The sequence below is a fragment of the Eptatretus burgeri genome, chromosome 13 (genome assembly GCF_056783735.1).
Source record: "Eptatretus burgeri isolate ZD-2024b chromosome 13, Ebu_testis_v1, whole genome shotgun sequence".
In the NCBI taxonomy this organism is placed as follows: domain Eukaryota; kingdom Metazoa; phylum Chordata; class Myxini; order Myxiniformes; family Myxinidae; genus Eptatretus; species Eptatretus burgeri.
In genome coordinates, this window is record NC_140973.1 from 57,601,125 (window position 1) to 57,616,921 (window position 15,797).

General features: G+C 43.2%; 1 protein-coding gene across 1 annotated transcript in view; it reads right to left on the reverse strand.

Moving 5' to 3' along the window:
• Positions 1-15,797, reverse strand: part of LOC147014560 (N-acetylgalactosaminyltransferase 7-like) — a 32,132-nt gene continuing 16,335 nt past the window's right edge. The window contains exons 8-12 of the mRNA XM_085852607.1: positions 10,989-11,111; positions 9,651-9,869; positions 9,252-9,350; positions 7,299-7,421; positions 1-2,662 (exon numbers count right to left, since the gene is read on the reverse strand). Coding sequence (XP_085708733.1) covers positions 2,525-2,662; positions 7,299-7,421; positions 9,252-9,350; positions 9,651-9,869; positions 10,989-11,111 — 702 coding nt within the window. The 3' untranslated portion in view covers positions 1-2,524. The remainder of the gene's footprint in view (positions 2,663-7,298; positions 7,422-9,251; positions 9,351-9,650; positions 9,870-10,988; positions 11,112-15,797) is intronic.

Below are 15,797 nucleotides of genomic sequence, written 5' to 3' on the forward strand. Positions count from 1 at the left end.
AGCAGAACAATTTGGTTTAAATCACAAACATGTGCATGAAATAATATCAACATTTTTCTTCTCCACAAAGAGTACATTCGCATCGTTTACCTTTAAATCCTGAAAACTACAACTCCTATCGAGTACATACAAAGCAACCTGAGGCGTTTAACCACAAACCATGACAAGTCACAAACAAATCCCATAAAACATCTGGACGTCATGACAACTGGACTCTATGAGAGCCAACCATTGGGTTAAATGGAGTGATCGATTGTGAAATAATGGGTTTCAAAACAACAAGTTAAAGTTACCTTGATGATTCGGCTTCATTCAGTTCATCACATTATAACCTTCATCAACATCACACCACAATGCCGTTAAAGTGCTCACACACTTTTTCACCCCGTTTGTATTACATTGGCTCATGATGAATACAAAATGCAAATAAAGCCCTTTGCTCACAAACAACCATGATCAGTCTTAGTGCAAACCATCACACAAGTGAACCAAAAAACCTCAAGAATGATACGATTGACAAAATAATTTTGATTAAGCAGGACAAAAAAAATATAACTAAATTATCAAGTGTCACCTCATTCACATGACGGAATCACAAACATAGTTTCACAGGAAGACAGAAGAATGAGGGGGAGTGAGAGAGTTGACCTCGTGGACCATTGAAGAAAGTTAAAAATGTTGCATTTGTTCTTGTGTTCCTATTTTGTTCTCGGTTTACAAATCCATTTGCCAGCGGGATAGCGTGGAGTTACGCACACTCGACTCGAGCTATCTCGTCTGGGTACGAATCTCAAACCAGCTAGAAACTGCCATCCTATTGTTTCACAGGCAGGCCGAGGCATGAGTGTATGCACAGTCAGTCTGAATGACGTTAAACTTGGTATCTTCTCTGTCAACATTACCTGGCGGATATTAAAGATCTCTGTGTCCTCTATGAGGAGTAGACAAGTTATCACCGGCACTATGAAAAAAATTACAAGTTCCTACCCTGACTGTTAGAGGCAACGCCAAACCAAACCGTCGACAGACGACGCAGCATAATGCTTCGGGAAGACGAGGAAACTGATAATGATGGATCCATAACAAACAGTTCAAAACTATTCACACATGGACATGTTATGTGGGAGTTTAAACTTTGGAGATTACTCGGTTTAAGTTGATGATTTCACAAGTATTTCCTCATTTATTTCCCACCTTACACTGCTACCATGGTATTGTACAGTCACTTTTGCCTGCCATTAATTACAAACCCGTAGTGCCTAGTTAGATATGGTCGACTGCTGGTTAAGTGGTAATTTGATATGACAAAAATAATAATAAAAAACTAAAAAAAAAACATGATGCTTAATAAATTTATATCATGTGGGGAACTGAGGAAGCTCAAACAACACTGATGATCAGAATGAGTGTGTGCAATGAGTGCTGAGGTCAAAGAGGAAATAATGGAATGGTTGGTGTATAAATGTTTTTGTTATTGTCAGATGAAAGGAGGGGGAAAGAAAAGAGGAGGAGATGCAACAAAACTCTCATCCTAGCTTGTACAACAAAACAAGCGAAACTAGAAAGTATTTTTCAACTTTGAATCCAGGACGAACAGCCGCGTCATCGCGAGGCAAACCCATCGCTTGTCAAACGATCAAGAGATACCAAATTATCCAAGAACAAATAAACACAATTTCCAATTAAAAAATAAATCCTTCAGCTCCATTCTCTACATTCACAAACACAAACATCTGTTTTTACTCCCTCATCTTATCGGGGATTATCATAACCAGAGGAAGAAACGTCAAAGCAATTATTTATATCCAAAACCCTTGGCCAGAATAGGATGTGCTTACAAAATAAAAATAAAAATAAAAATCTTGACTGCAAAGAATTGTGGGTGCAGGTGTTTGTTCATGCATCTCGGTTGCCCATGATGTACGATTGTGTGGTAGAGATGGACCACCAGCATGGGAGAGATCGTCATGACAGCTGTGGATCAGTGTCAAGGGTTCCAAGAACATCAACGGGCAATCATGCGGCGAAGGCACATTAATTCCATGGGGATCGAGATTTCGCCCCCCCCCCCCAAAAAAAACCCAGTTCTCCTTTAGAAATATCAATGCCAACAATCCATAAGCATTTGATTATAAAAATGCAAAAAACAACTGCAATCAGAGGGCAAAGATTGTACGCACAATAAATATGCGATAAAACTCCCTTGGCTTATCTCAACCTCTTGGAGTCCATTTATCGAGTTCCTCAGCCATGAAGTGGTGTGCATACATCCTGTACTCTCTTTACACCTGGGAACGGTTAAGGAAGTAAATCAGAGTGGTTAAAAGGTCAGCGAGGTTAAGAAGGTTGACTATTGTGGCCCATAATCACAGTGCGCATGGGGTAGCAGCCCGACACCATGGTAATTCGATGACGATGGAGTTGTCAGATCCCGGAGTGCTTTGCTGTTCGGTTGACACCGGCAATACCGAGGTCTTCAGAGAGTCTGTTGGCAATACCGATGCTGCATAGAACCGCTCGCCTTTCATAGCGCGCCCACGTTATTCATCTCCCAGAGTTGCGTCTTCTTGCCGTCCACGCATGGTGCCATTTGCACCTTATGGAGAAGCTCGTCACGGTCGAGGCACGATAACGTAGGAGTGTGCATTAACACGTGATCTTCCTGTAATGGCAGTGAAGATGATTGCTTTACTTTCAAATCAAGAAATAAGAAGAGAGAAAAACAAGTGCCTTGGGATGTAAAGAGTTCATAAATCCTTTTATCAACAGCTATCTCTCTTTGATCAAAACTCGACTTTCCAACTTGGAAGGCAAACGTGACCAAGGAGACCTACGGTCACTCCTTGGAGCATGGTTTCAGCAAGTTGGGGCCCTTGGGGCCATACATGTAATTAAAAAGAACTTTATGATTTGTTGGAACCAATGATCCCTCTGGAACCACAGATCAGGAAAGAATTTTAACAAATGTCCAGCATCAGGGAAAATGAAAAGATGTAGGAAGTTGGCAAGATGGGGTTCATCAGATTTTACAAAACAAACAAACAAAAAAACATTAGCAACATTACCGTGGGAATGTGAAGTGATAATAGTTGAGCAGGCATTACATACATGAGCAAGAATTGCTTTGCAATACACGTCCCTAACGATGTGATACTTTCTAAGTCTGAAAAGGGCATAACTGTGAAAAATTGACAAAAAGCCCTAAAACTCGAACTTGTTCTGCAACCTATCCTAATAAAGTCATGCACCAAGTTTCAGTTGAATATGTTTAAGGGTATTGGGGGGAGGCTGAAAAACCACAGGTGGGACGGATGGAAAACCTATAATCCTCTCCGGTGAAACCAGTAGTGGACAAATAACTAGAATGGCACTCCGTAGAGCACATACCTCCACCAGGGTGAACAGTTTATGTTTTGTATCCTACTGAATCTGCATCCAGACCTGAACCAAAATCGAATAGGCTCGTTCTCATCACCTACCAAACTTATCCACCTAGCTTCGTCCGAATCCGTCCGTAACTGTTTGAAATATCATGCTACTTATCATTGGTGAAGAATAACTTTTTTAAATTTTTAATTTCTCATATCCAGATCTGGATCTTCACCAAAATCCAGTCAATTGGGCCTTGTCACACACTCAACCTCAGCTTTCCTGTCGTGATGTGGCGATTCATTACTTCATAACTGAAAAGATTGTTACTCGTTGTGATCATATAATTTATTTTGACTTCCTGCAGTACCTCCGGTATCGAACCGTGGTATCGCCACTGAAACTTGAAGAATCACCGTTGGGTTCTGTGTTGGACTTCGGGTTCTGGTTCTTGAGTTATGGTGGTCTCTCTGCCGACCTTCTCAAAGATAATTTTCCTGGTCGTTTTTTTGCTCTTAATTTGTTGTCTCCATAGTTCGGTTTTGTTTTTAAAACTTGTGCCAATTGGTGAGTATCCGTTGGTCTTTTTATATCGGGTTTCCTTGATGCCAACCCTGTCCTTTGTGTGCACTGTCGTGTTAGTCTATTTTCTGCTTATTGCCTTCAGAATTTTTCACAACAATCCCTCCAATCCTTCAATATCCTCAATTTCATGTCTTAAATAAAAAAGTTATTTATACATTTTCCCTTCTCACCTTATACCTCCCATAACCACGTTGCTCTACCCCTCTTCCTCTTACTTTTGCTGATTCACAATCTTCCTTCTATCTCAGCCAAACCACATCACGATATATTCTTCAACCTTTCCTTTACCTAACCTTTGTATAAATTACTAAAACAAAAAAAAACACTTTAAATGTTTCAACTTCCTCTTTCCCACGTGTGGTTCTCAGTATTGCATCATAATTCACTACTCTTCTTCTTTTTCTTCTTCTTCAAAAGGCTGTTTTCAATTCAACCTTTCACCTCCACTTTGCTCACAGCTTCCCCTCCATGCCCACCTCATGTTTATATGCGCGTTGTTCCGTCCACCAAACAGTGATGACTCCATTTACATCTCGCTCGCCAAAAACACGGACCAACTTCTATCCTCTCATCCCAACTCTCTCTTCCTCATATGTGATGTCTTCAACTGTCATCATGCTAGTTGGCTGGAACTTCTCTCACCTGCCATGGCACTTCAGCAAAAGACTTCTGTGACTCATTGGGAATGACGCAATCTGCCAACGTCCCGACCCAGATCTCAACCAACGGTACTCCATCTCTTTTGGACCAAAACCTGATTTTGACCAATTTCCCTGAAAATATCTTCTGTTCTTCCTTCGATCCAATCGGTTCTTCTGACCACATGCTTGTCAAAGTAAACATCTCTCTGGCTGTTATTAGAGAACCACCTCAGCGCCGTCAAGTCTGGAATTTCACTTCGGCCGACTGGCAGGGTCTCCAAGCAGCCATCAAACTTCTAGACTGGTCTCCCATCTCTACTTCCTCCAACATTAACTAGTCCTGAGAATCCTTTCAAAGAAACTTGCTCTCCCTCATGCACAGATTTATCCCATCTTATCTTCAGTTGGCCTACCCTACCTTCCCTTCCACCGATGGTACACTGAAGCTTATGGTGAGGTAGTTGTCTTGAAACAACTTGCCTTTGCCTCATGGAAGGCTAATCCAACCGAAGGCAATCTCAGTTCCTTCCACAAAGCTCGTAACTAGTGTGCGTCTACCCTCAGGTGAGCCAGCCTCTTTCAAATCTCAAGTCTGAACTCTCAAACCTCTCCCTCCTCCAAATCCTGGTGGCATCTAATCATGTCTGTGTCTGGTGTATGTTCCCCTCCATCCCCTCCCTTACCTCAAATGGCTGCACAGCTGACATGGCACGTGAAAAGGCTGAATGCTTAAAGTCCGAGTTTGCTTCTAAATCTTGTGTCCCAAACCCATCACTTTCTCTACCCACCTTACCCAGTCGCACCCAACTGTCCCTGGACTCTGTGTCCTTTTCTCCTGATAAGGTGGAGAGTTTGCTGTCAAACCTCAACTTAGATTCTGCAACCGGTCCACACAGCATCACCCCACGTATCCTAAAAACCTGCTCTGCGGCTCTTGCTCACTCTCTCAAGGTCATCTGCCATCTGCTTGGAAATGAGCAAACATCACTGCCCTGTATAAAAAGGTGCAAAAACAGATCCCTGCAACTACAGACCAATCAGCCTTCTCCCAACCATTAGCAAGGTTATGGAATCCATCATCGCTTCAGACATTAAATCCTTCCTCATCTTCAATGGCTTGATCTCTGATCTTCAATTTGGTTTCAGACCAGGTCACTCTACCCTGGATATGCTGCTTCTGCTCTCCCAACATTGGATGGAAGCCCTTAATGCTAGACATTAGATCAGAGTCATATCCCGTGACATATCACGTGCTTTTGACACGGTCTGGCACCCGGCCCTGCTTATCAAACTCTCTTCCAATGGTATCCAAGGCAATTTCCACTCATGGCTCGCAGACTTCCTCTGCTGTTGCAGCTGACGTGTGGCCATAAATGGAGTTCTCTCATCCCCCCTTCCTGTCCAGGCTGGAGTTCCTCAAGGTAACGTTCTGGACCCTGTTCTTTTTCTGGTTTTCATCAATGATCTCTCAGACTCTCTGGAAAATCCTCTTTATCTTTTTGCTGATGACTCCACCCTCGGCCTTATCCTTTGTCATCCCTCAGACCGGCATGCAGCAGCTTCTTCACTCCCAGCAGATCTAAAAACCTGGATCTGTAGATCCGTTTCACTACCAAACAGGCAGACAGAGTTAAAATAAATAAATAAATAAAATCGCACTACTCTCTGAGCATGTACGATGGAGACAAATTCAGAGCCAAAGTACGGCGAAACTACAGGTTAGTTTTCCGATCCACGTTCAAAATATAACATTCAATCGAAATGAAATTGTTCCTCAATCATAAACTGACGTTTGTAGACAGAAGGACAGACAGATGTGAACCTATCCCTTAACCCACTATTCACTTTGCATGAATCCATCCATCCATCCATCCATTGGGACCACACTCTGTGCAGAGCTTTGGTGCTGCCTAAGCAGTCTCTTTGGCTATTGGACACAATCCTGGACAGGACAGACAGAAACCACTCTGACACAGCATACTAGCATGGTGGCACTCATTTTACCGACCTCAGAAGGATGACCGGTATAGTCAACCCCACCTGGTATTAATTCAACAGTGAGTGGGATTTCAACTCAGGATCCTAGGATCCCAAGCCCACCATCCTAACCATTAAGCCACCACCAGGCATATTAATATACAAGTGGGGTCATAAAGCACAAAACCCCAAAAACGGATTGAGGGATAAATGTGAAATCAACTGTTGCTGTGTCTATGGTGCATAATGCAAGTAGCGATGGAGGCCGTAGGCCTAAGGTAATAACACAAGTTCCTTCACAAGGAACTTCAACACTGCAGGAGGCTATTACACCCATCAACCATGTGCAAAGGTTGCCAACCTATGGTTGTTTGTCCGTGCTCTATCCTTTTAAAATGCTGACCATCAAGCAAGGAAGCAGCACGTACCATCTTAAAAGTCTTTGTTATGACTTGGCCGGATTTTGAACCACCAACCTCCCAGACGCAGAGTGGACACACCAACTATTACACCACTGAGTCTGGTAAGTCCTCATTCTACCTTTAAACAGGAAACTCGACATTACTGTGAATCTGCACGCATGCATCAGTTCAACCTCATGACCACATGTTAAATCACATCTCCCTCAAAAAGATCGTTTCGATCTCCCTCATGAGATCGAAACGAAGACCACTCTTCTTGCGGCCCTAAACTCTTCACTTCACTGAACTTCAAGCAGTCCCTTACCTTATTGTATTTCCACTCTTCATATTCATGGAGATTGCAATGAGTGATCGCAACATCCAATTGCCTTGCCGTCAGGCACTGGTCGTATTGCATCATCTGCTGAGCTTCATTGATCCTAAAGAGCTGGTGGGTTGAGTGAAATGAGCAGAGAGGGGAGGAATATGAGGACAATTTTGATAAACAAGATCACCAATATTTCATCGGAGGAATTCTCCAGTAAACTAAACTGAAAACAATGACGATTAGAGGTCACACTGGTCAAGAAGGGGCTATTGTTACGGATTTGGAAACCTTGTGCACACAAACAGCCAGAGTCCCCGTAGTTCAGTTATTTCGATAAGTTTGTGTATAGTTAGAATCCATCCCCTATGTGTAATGGGAATTTCGTGTGTGTGCTGCGAGTTATTTTTTTAGTTTGGTTTTTTTTACATCAACAACAGTGACACCATCCCGCACTCAACCGGGACGCCATTGCCCACGTGTTTTTGGCTGAGGGTGTGGGCGGAGCCTCCGTCGCTTCGGATGGAGGCTCCGCTACAAGGAGGGGCATAGAGCATTTCCTCCAGCCAATGAGTGAAGGGCAAGCATCACACGTGCACCCCAGCCAATCAGGGGGGCTGACCACCTTAGGGGCGGCCTCACCTAGCCAGATGGAGTGTTCGGCCCGACCAATGAAGGGCGGCCACGAGTCACCCGACAACCCCTCGTCCAATCCGGAGGAGAGTCCCTCAGAGCAGGGCCCTCGACTCGCGGGGAAGGGGAAGGGGGAGGGTAAGAGGAGGTGGCGAGCGGTCGAGAAAAAGCAAGAAAGGTTCGCCTCGTCGAAAAGGAAAAAGAGAGGAAGCCTCGTCTTGCCTGCTGGTGTTCTCATCTGGTCCGTTCCCATGCTGGCTGGCGTCCGTGGCATCAATCTTGGTCCATGGTGCTTGGTGCTGCGTTGTTGGTGGCGGGTCCAAGTCCCGCCACCAGACAAGCTCGAGCAGGCCGCACAAGGCGAACAAGTGCAAATACAGGCCGCGGCCATCATTTCTGTGTGTGTGTGTGTGTGTGTGTGGCGCCAGTCTGTTAAGTAGAATTGTTAAGTGCTTCTCGCTCACTGTAAATTGCCTGCATATTCGGATAACTCTGCTCTGTGTATCCCTCCCGATTAATGTAAAATAAAACCCGTTAAATGTACCAGCTCGTTTTCTGTGCTTTCTCCCATTGGCCTAGCATGGTGTGTATTGAGAATTAGTGAGGCCGTTCATGCCGTAAATTGTTCATTTGGTCCGGCATGGCTTTGGTAGTTTCCGCTCGGTTGCGCCGGATCTGAGTCAGTGATAGCGACTCGGTTCGGACAAAGTCGGTGGAGGGTGTGGTTTTCCCCGGTAGTTGGATGACGTGGGTACTTAGGTATATTGAAATTAGGCAATTAACCCTACCCCACACCGTCAAAATATTGGCGACCACGGTCCGCGAAGGGACCCGTGACCTTTTGGACTTATCCGAGTGTCACGACCTAAATTCCGGTTGGTCGGTGGGAGATGACTCCACCGCTCCACCTTGTGGTCGTTTATCGCCACCAAACCCTGGCCCACAACACTATAACTGAACCAACACAACCATCAGTGCAGCCGTAGCAGATCTGCAGTGGATTGCACCACCAATGTGGTTGCAATGCCATCTGTTATTTCCCAACGATATAACATTCATTTACCCAATAAATCAAAAACAAAAGTTGTGAAATGAGTTCACATGCTGCTCCCTTAAAATTCACATATATTAATGAAGATTCTGCCTGGAGACCGAAGATCAAACAAACCGACTCGCCCAGCAAGATCTTTTATCCTTTGCATGTGACCAGTATGGTTCCACCTGCATGCAGTCTCTCTAGCCGTACAACAAGCATAACGTACTCAAAATGACAATCATACACGCTTTGTACTCATGCACAAGTACACAGCTCAGGCTCACCTGGTTTCCTCCCATCCGGTGACACGGGCCCAACTCCAAAATACCCCCCTCCTTGTGACCCATACTATCAATACAGTAGTTTGTGCCCAAACCACGGATCTGAGAAACAAAAGGCGATTGATCATCCATAACATATTTTGAGAAAAAAAAAAGACAAGCGACATATTTTGATGCCGAAAATATTTGAAACAACAAAAATAATAAAGAATCATCTCGGAGTGTGTGTGCCACACACAGTGTTCACAATCAAATATATTACGCACCTACTCGTACAAGAAAAGTGAGAGAAAGTGAAAGGCAATGCTGCCGATCCCACCTGTGTCAAATTCACCTGTCACATGCTCCCAGTCACCCTCTTTATTCACACTACTACCTCGCAATCCCACAAAGCTCAAGTACCTCTCCCCACTCAGCGTTCTTCGGAGGTAGCGGGTAGAAGTCTGGGATATCGTAGGCAATGTTTTCCATGAACCATTTGAAGTCCTTACAGTTGTGATCTTTGCGGAAATTCTGAAGTGCTGAGATGTCTCCATACGCGATGTTCTTGGACTCAGGGCGGCTTGCGTAGAAGTAATCCCGGTATTCGTCCCACCAGACCTCCACCACTCGGACGTAGTTCTAAATCCGATTCGACAACAAAACATCCTTTGGATACACCTCCTCACATTTAGGGGAAATTTTTGGAAAAAGTAAAAGCAAAAGTTTTTGTGAGACTGAATGTAGAATCAAAGGGTCCACAACCAAGGGGTATTCACCCCCATATCTGTTACCACCCCCAGATCCGTCTCCTGTGTCACATGGTCCAAGATTGCCCATTGCATCACACAATCTCTATTTTCATTATTCTTACCCATCCCAATCACCTGACATTTCTTTATGTTAAACTGCATCTGGCTGAATCGGTTAGCTACTCGAGCAGCCGCTCCACAAGCCCTCACACCTGAGTTAGCAACCTCCGATGTGGGACCTTATCGAATACCTTCTGAAAGTGTAGATATACTACATGTCCACTGCCATTCATCCACCCAATCAAAAACTGCTTTATAGACTTTTATGAATTTCATAAACATGATCTCCCTTTTTTAAATCCATGCCGACTACCTTTAATTAGTTTGAACATATTTAAATGGCTCCCCATCTAGACAATAATGACCATCTCAAACACCTTCCCCACAACTGAAGTCAAAATATCAGGTCGATAGTTCCCCAATTCTTCTCTGGCTACTTTCTTAAATAATGGTGTTACATTTGTTATTCTGAAATCTTCTGGTACCTGTCCTGAAGAGCTGTTAAAGGCATCTGCGAACATCACGCTTCGCTTCTCTGTTAACATCTCACTTATCTGCTCTGCCACCTCCCTCAATACTCTTGGATGCATAGTATCTGCCCCAGAATGTTATCTTCCCGAAGCTTTCCTAGCTGCTTCTATATTTCCTCCACTCCTATTGAGAACTCTTCTAAAAACCCTTCATCAACACCCAGATAGATTATTTCATCGAATGGTAAATCCCCTGACTGTTCTTGTGTAAATGTTGAAGCAAAATAACTATTACGTAAGCGTGCCATCTCACTTTCATCACAAATCAATCTCCCTTTGCTATTCCTCAATGGGCCTACACTTGTCGTAATGTATTCTTTACCCCTTATTCACTTAAAGAACGCCTGGCTATTATATTCAATATCCTGGTATTGGTCAAACACAACGGTCCAGTCCATCGCACAGCTTCGGGCACACACCTTGAGGGTCGGAGAGGAGCCCACTTGTGGGGGAGCAGGGTTTCCATCCCAGCCTTTCATACGATAAATGTGGCCAGCACGGGAACAAGGGACAAACAATACTTCACCTCCACATTGCCAGATCTGGGAAAGACACGTACACAGACGGAGGCATAGCAGGTAGGGGAGCACCCATTAAGAAGGTCTGTGAAGGTCTCAATTTAATGTGCACACATTTGTGTCGAAGCTAAGACAATTCTTCTTCATAACAGAGGATATGGAATTGTACCCGGATAGATTGTTCAACCTTCACCTCACGCTGAACTACATCGGCACTCGGTGCAGTACATACCTCTGCCAGGCTGAACAGTTTATATTTTGTATCCCAATGATGGGCTGGATCTGCATCTGGATATTACACAAAAACCTAATCTGCTTGTTCTTGTCACAATTTTTATTGTTTAACTAGAGTAATTTGACCGCGCGCAGTTGACGGGTATGCCTCCGCTCTCCCGCACAAACACTTGAGTATTGACATATTTGACCCTTGACCTTTATCATATCTGGCCCAAAATCTAATCGGTTAATTGCCCTGTCTAACTTTACCTTTGTACCAAGTTTGATGAAATTCTGTCCAATATTTGAGTTTGGGCATAAACAGTAAAATTTCAGAGTTTGACCTTGACGTTTGACCCTCGACAGACAGACGGACAACCCGGAAACATAATGCCTCCGGCACCCTTGGTGCGGAGGCATAAAAATTATCCTATCCGGATCTTCAAATCATTCATCCCATCTACAACCTGTCCACCAAGTTTTGTCCGAATCCGTCCACAATTTTTTGAAATATCATGCCAGATATCGTTTTTTGCCTCATCTCTCAACGATGAAGAATCACTTTAAAAATTCTCGTATCCACATCTGGATTTTCACCAAAATCTAATCGTAACACACCCAACCTGTGTTGTAACACACCCAACTTCGTCCGAATCCATCCACAACTTTTTGAGATATCCTGCTCACAGGCAGATAAACAAGACAGACAGAGACAGAGACAGAGACAGAGACAGAGAGACAGGAGTGGAAACATAACCTCTGTCCACCTCCGGTGGTGGAGGTAATAACGAGAACATGAGAGAACATCAATGTAATTATTTTCGTCGAGTTTCCTCGTGATTAAACCCCAAGCCACAATAATTATCTCAAACATTGGGAAACTCAATCGCCAAAAAAAAAAAGTAATTTTTACACCATTACATGCACCTCCGCAGGATTGTGCGTGACCATGTTAACTCGCTTCTGGTTTCATTTCCGACAGAATGGCAACTCTGTTAACTGAAATGCCTTCACAGCCCATTGCATCAAAGCCACGCACTATTCATTTGATATATGGTAACAGGTGTGTTTCTTAAATGTAAACTAAAAAGAAGGCAGAAAACATAAGCAACTGTTTACGAGAGACAAGATCTCCAAATGATATTGAATCAGCAATGTTATCTTTGAAAAGCAGGGTAACTTCACAATCATCGACATGGAAAATATCAGAGCATCATAGAATTTGGAAACCTCAAGGGCATTCAATGCAAAACACTTTTAATTCACCTGCATATCAAGTGAGACCTGAAAGTCTCTTGCCACCGAAATGCAGCTTACCAGGCCAAAATCGACCTGGTGATAAAAAAAATAAACCAATGTCACCTGCAGGGTGACCCGTATCTTGCCAAAAGGTGACCACGTGTGACGTCTTTAAGGTCACACTGAGGTGAACAGAGCTGCTATCCACCAGGAGCGACTCCTTGAGGAATATCTGCCTACGAGAGATTCCGATGAGAATCGTTCTACGGAGTAACCATGAAAAATATGCGTTTGCCTCATAACGTCACCAAATGACGTCATAATGTCTCAAGCTTGACATATCTAGAAAGCACTCCTCGAGGTGTTCAATTTAAGGTACTACACGATATGGTTTCTAAAACTTGAAAATTTGACCTTGGGGTCAAATATGTTTGACCTTAGGCGCTAACCATGAAGGTCAAGGCCAATCGCCACCAAAAATTAATCAGCTGAGCGCCAGACCATGAACTATATTCCCATGAAGTTTGAAGACGATCCGATCAAAATTACTCAAAAAATAAGGGTTTTGTCGACTTTCCCTGATTTGCGACAAAGTGACCTTGACCTTCAAAATTTTATGCGCTGAAAGGGACCTCTATAGGCCTCTGATATACGAAGTTACAAAAATTTCCGATGATAACTGTGCTCTGCAGAATTTTTATACGTGATTAGACAAACAAACAAACAAAAAAAACAAAAACATACAAGCTGACTAACATATCTTGCAAAAACTTCATTTTGGCAAGATAAAACAACCTACAGCATTCTCTGCGAGACAATACAAGGAAATCCAACAAAGGTGGAGGAAATTCAGCCCATCATGCCTGCGTGAGCACCGCACTAATTTATCAACACAAGATTCAAGGAAGAAAATGCTCCCAAAATTTTAATTAATTATTATTATTACATATTTTTAAATTTATATAGTTTTCATAGGTTTTTTTGGTAATTTTTTTTTCTTTTTCTCCTTCCCCCTCAAGGGAGGGGGCATAGGCTTGGTTAAAAACACACATCAACCACACAACACCCCTTGACAAGACCCCCACCAACAGCACTCTGAACACATGCACGTAATCACCCATCAATGCTCAAACTACCCAAAAGTCCTGTCAACATCCCTATACCCCTCCATCTCCATACCTTCCAGGTTCCTATCCAATTCCAATTTAAACTTATCTACTTTTTCTGCTGCAACTACCTTTCCAGGGAGGCCATTCTATGCATTCACTACTCTGAGTGAAAGTCCCCTGCATAACTACCGTCTTCACTCTCCTCTTCTTTACTTTCAAGCTATGGCCCCTGGTTCTATCACTGTCTATTCTGTTGAATAATTCATCTTCACTTATTTTGTCTTTACCTTTCATTATCTTGAAGATCTCTATCATATCTCCTCGTAACCGCCTCCTTTCTAGTGAATAAAGCCTCGTCTCCTTCAGCCGCTCATCGCTGAGTCCAGCTTGGCCCGGAATCAATGTCGAAGCCCGACGCTGAACCCTCTCGATGGCATCTATGTCCTTCCGCAACTGTGGTGACCAAAACTGCACCTAATATTCTAGATGTGGCCCTCACTAAATTCATATACAATGCCAACACCACCTCTTTTGATTTATAATTGATCCCCCTCCGAATACAGCCTAAAACCCGATTTGCTTTACCTGAAGCTGCCTGGCACTGTGCTGCCTGCTTACCTCCCATTTCAATTACCACCCCCAGATCCTTCTCCTGTGTGACATGCTCCAAAGTTACCCCTTACATCCTGTAATCTCTATTTTCATTGTTCTTTCCCATCCCCAACACCTTAAACTTGTTCAGGTTAAATTCCATCTGCCAATCTTTTGCCCAATCAATGCAAGTATCAATACTCTCTTGCATCTGTTCACCACCCCCTCTGCTATCCACCTAACCTCCAAGCTTTGTGCCATATGCAACTTTGGAAAGCTTACACTTTACCCCATTATCCAAATCATTGATGTAAATAAGGAAAAGTAATGGTCCGAGTACTGAACCCCGAGGTACTCCACAACCTACATCCTCCAAGCAAGACATCCTCCCACTCACAGCCGCTCTTTGCTTCCTACCACTAAGCCAGTTTGCAGTCCAATTACCGACCTGACCAACCACTCCACAAGTCCTCACTTTGGCTAACAACCTCCGATGTGGTACCTTATCAAATGCCTTCTTAAAGTCTAGATATACTATGTTCACTTCCTTTCCCTCATCCACCCAATCACAATGCTTCATAGAACTCGAAAAGATTTGTTAAACAGGAACTACCTTTGGTAAACCCATGCTGACTACCTGTAATTAGTTTATATTTGTTTAAATGGTTCCACATCTGGTCCTTAATTAATATCTCCAACACCTTCCTCACAAGTGAAGTCAAACTGACAGGTCTATAGTTTCCCAATTCTTCTCTGGATCCTTTCTTAAATCATGGTGTTAGATTTACTACTCTCCAATCCTCCGGTACCTGTCCTGACTCCAGTGAACTATTGAAAATATCTGTTAACATCTCACTTACCTGCTCAGCCACCTCAATACTCAATACTCTCAATACCCTCAATACTCTCGGTTGTATATTATCTGGACCCGGAGCCTTAACTTATCTTAGATTTCCTCGCTGTTCCTTTACTTCCTCCACTCCAACCTGGACCTTCTGTAAAAGCCCTTCCTCACCTCATCAATAGATACTCTCAGCTACTGGCAATTCTCCTGACTGTTCTTGTGTAAAAGGTGAAGAAAAATACCTGTTTAATAAGCCTGCCATCTCACTTTCATCACTCACCACTCTCCCTGGGCTGTTCCTCAATGGACCCACACTGGTCCTGACCTGTTCTTCTCCCCTGATATACTTTAAAAAAAGCCTTGCCATTATGTTTAATATTCTTAGCCGAACAATAATATTCAATACGAGCAGAAAAGTTCGTCAAAATGACAGGTGACCCTTGTACGTTTTCACATCATTCAGCATTGAAAACTTGGGCTGAAACCAAAATTACGGACAAAAACCTTCATTTATTATACAAAATAGTAAATTACTAATCCCATTATTTTGGCGGTGTATACGCCACAGACCGGTGCTGCGATCACTCCCGAGATAATAAAAATAATCAAGGGTACATACATGAAGCAAAAAGATGCGTACTGCTAATGTGTATATACAATACATTGTGGTCATTATAGCTGAGATAATATAATTAAAATTGCACTGGTTAT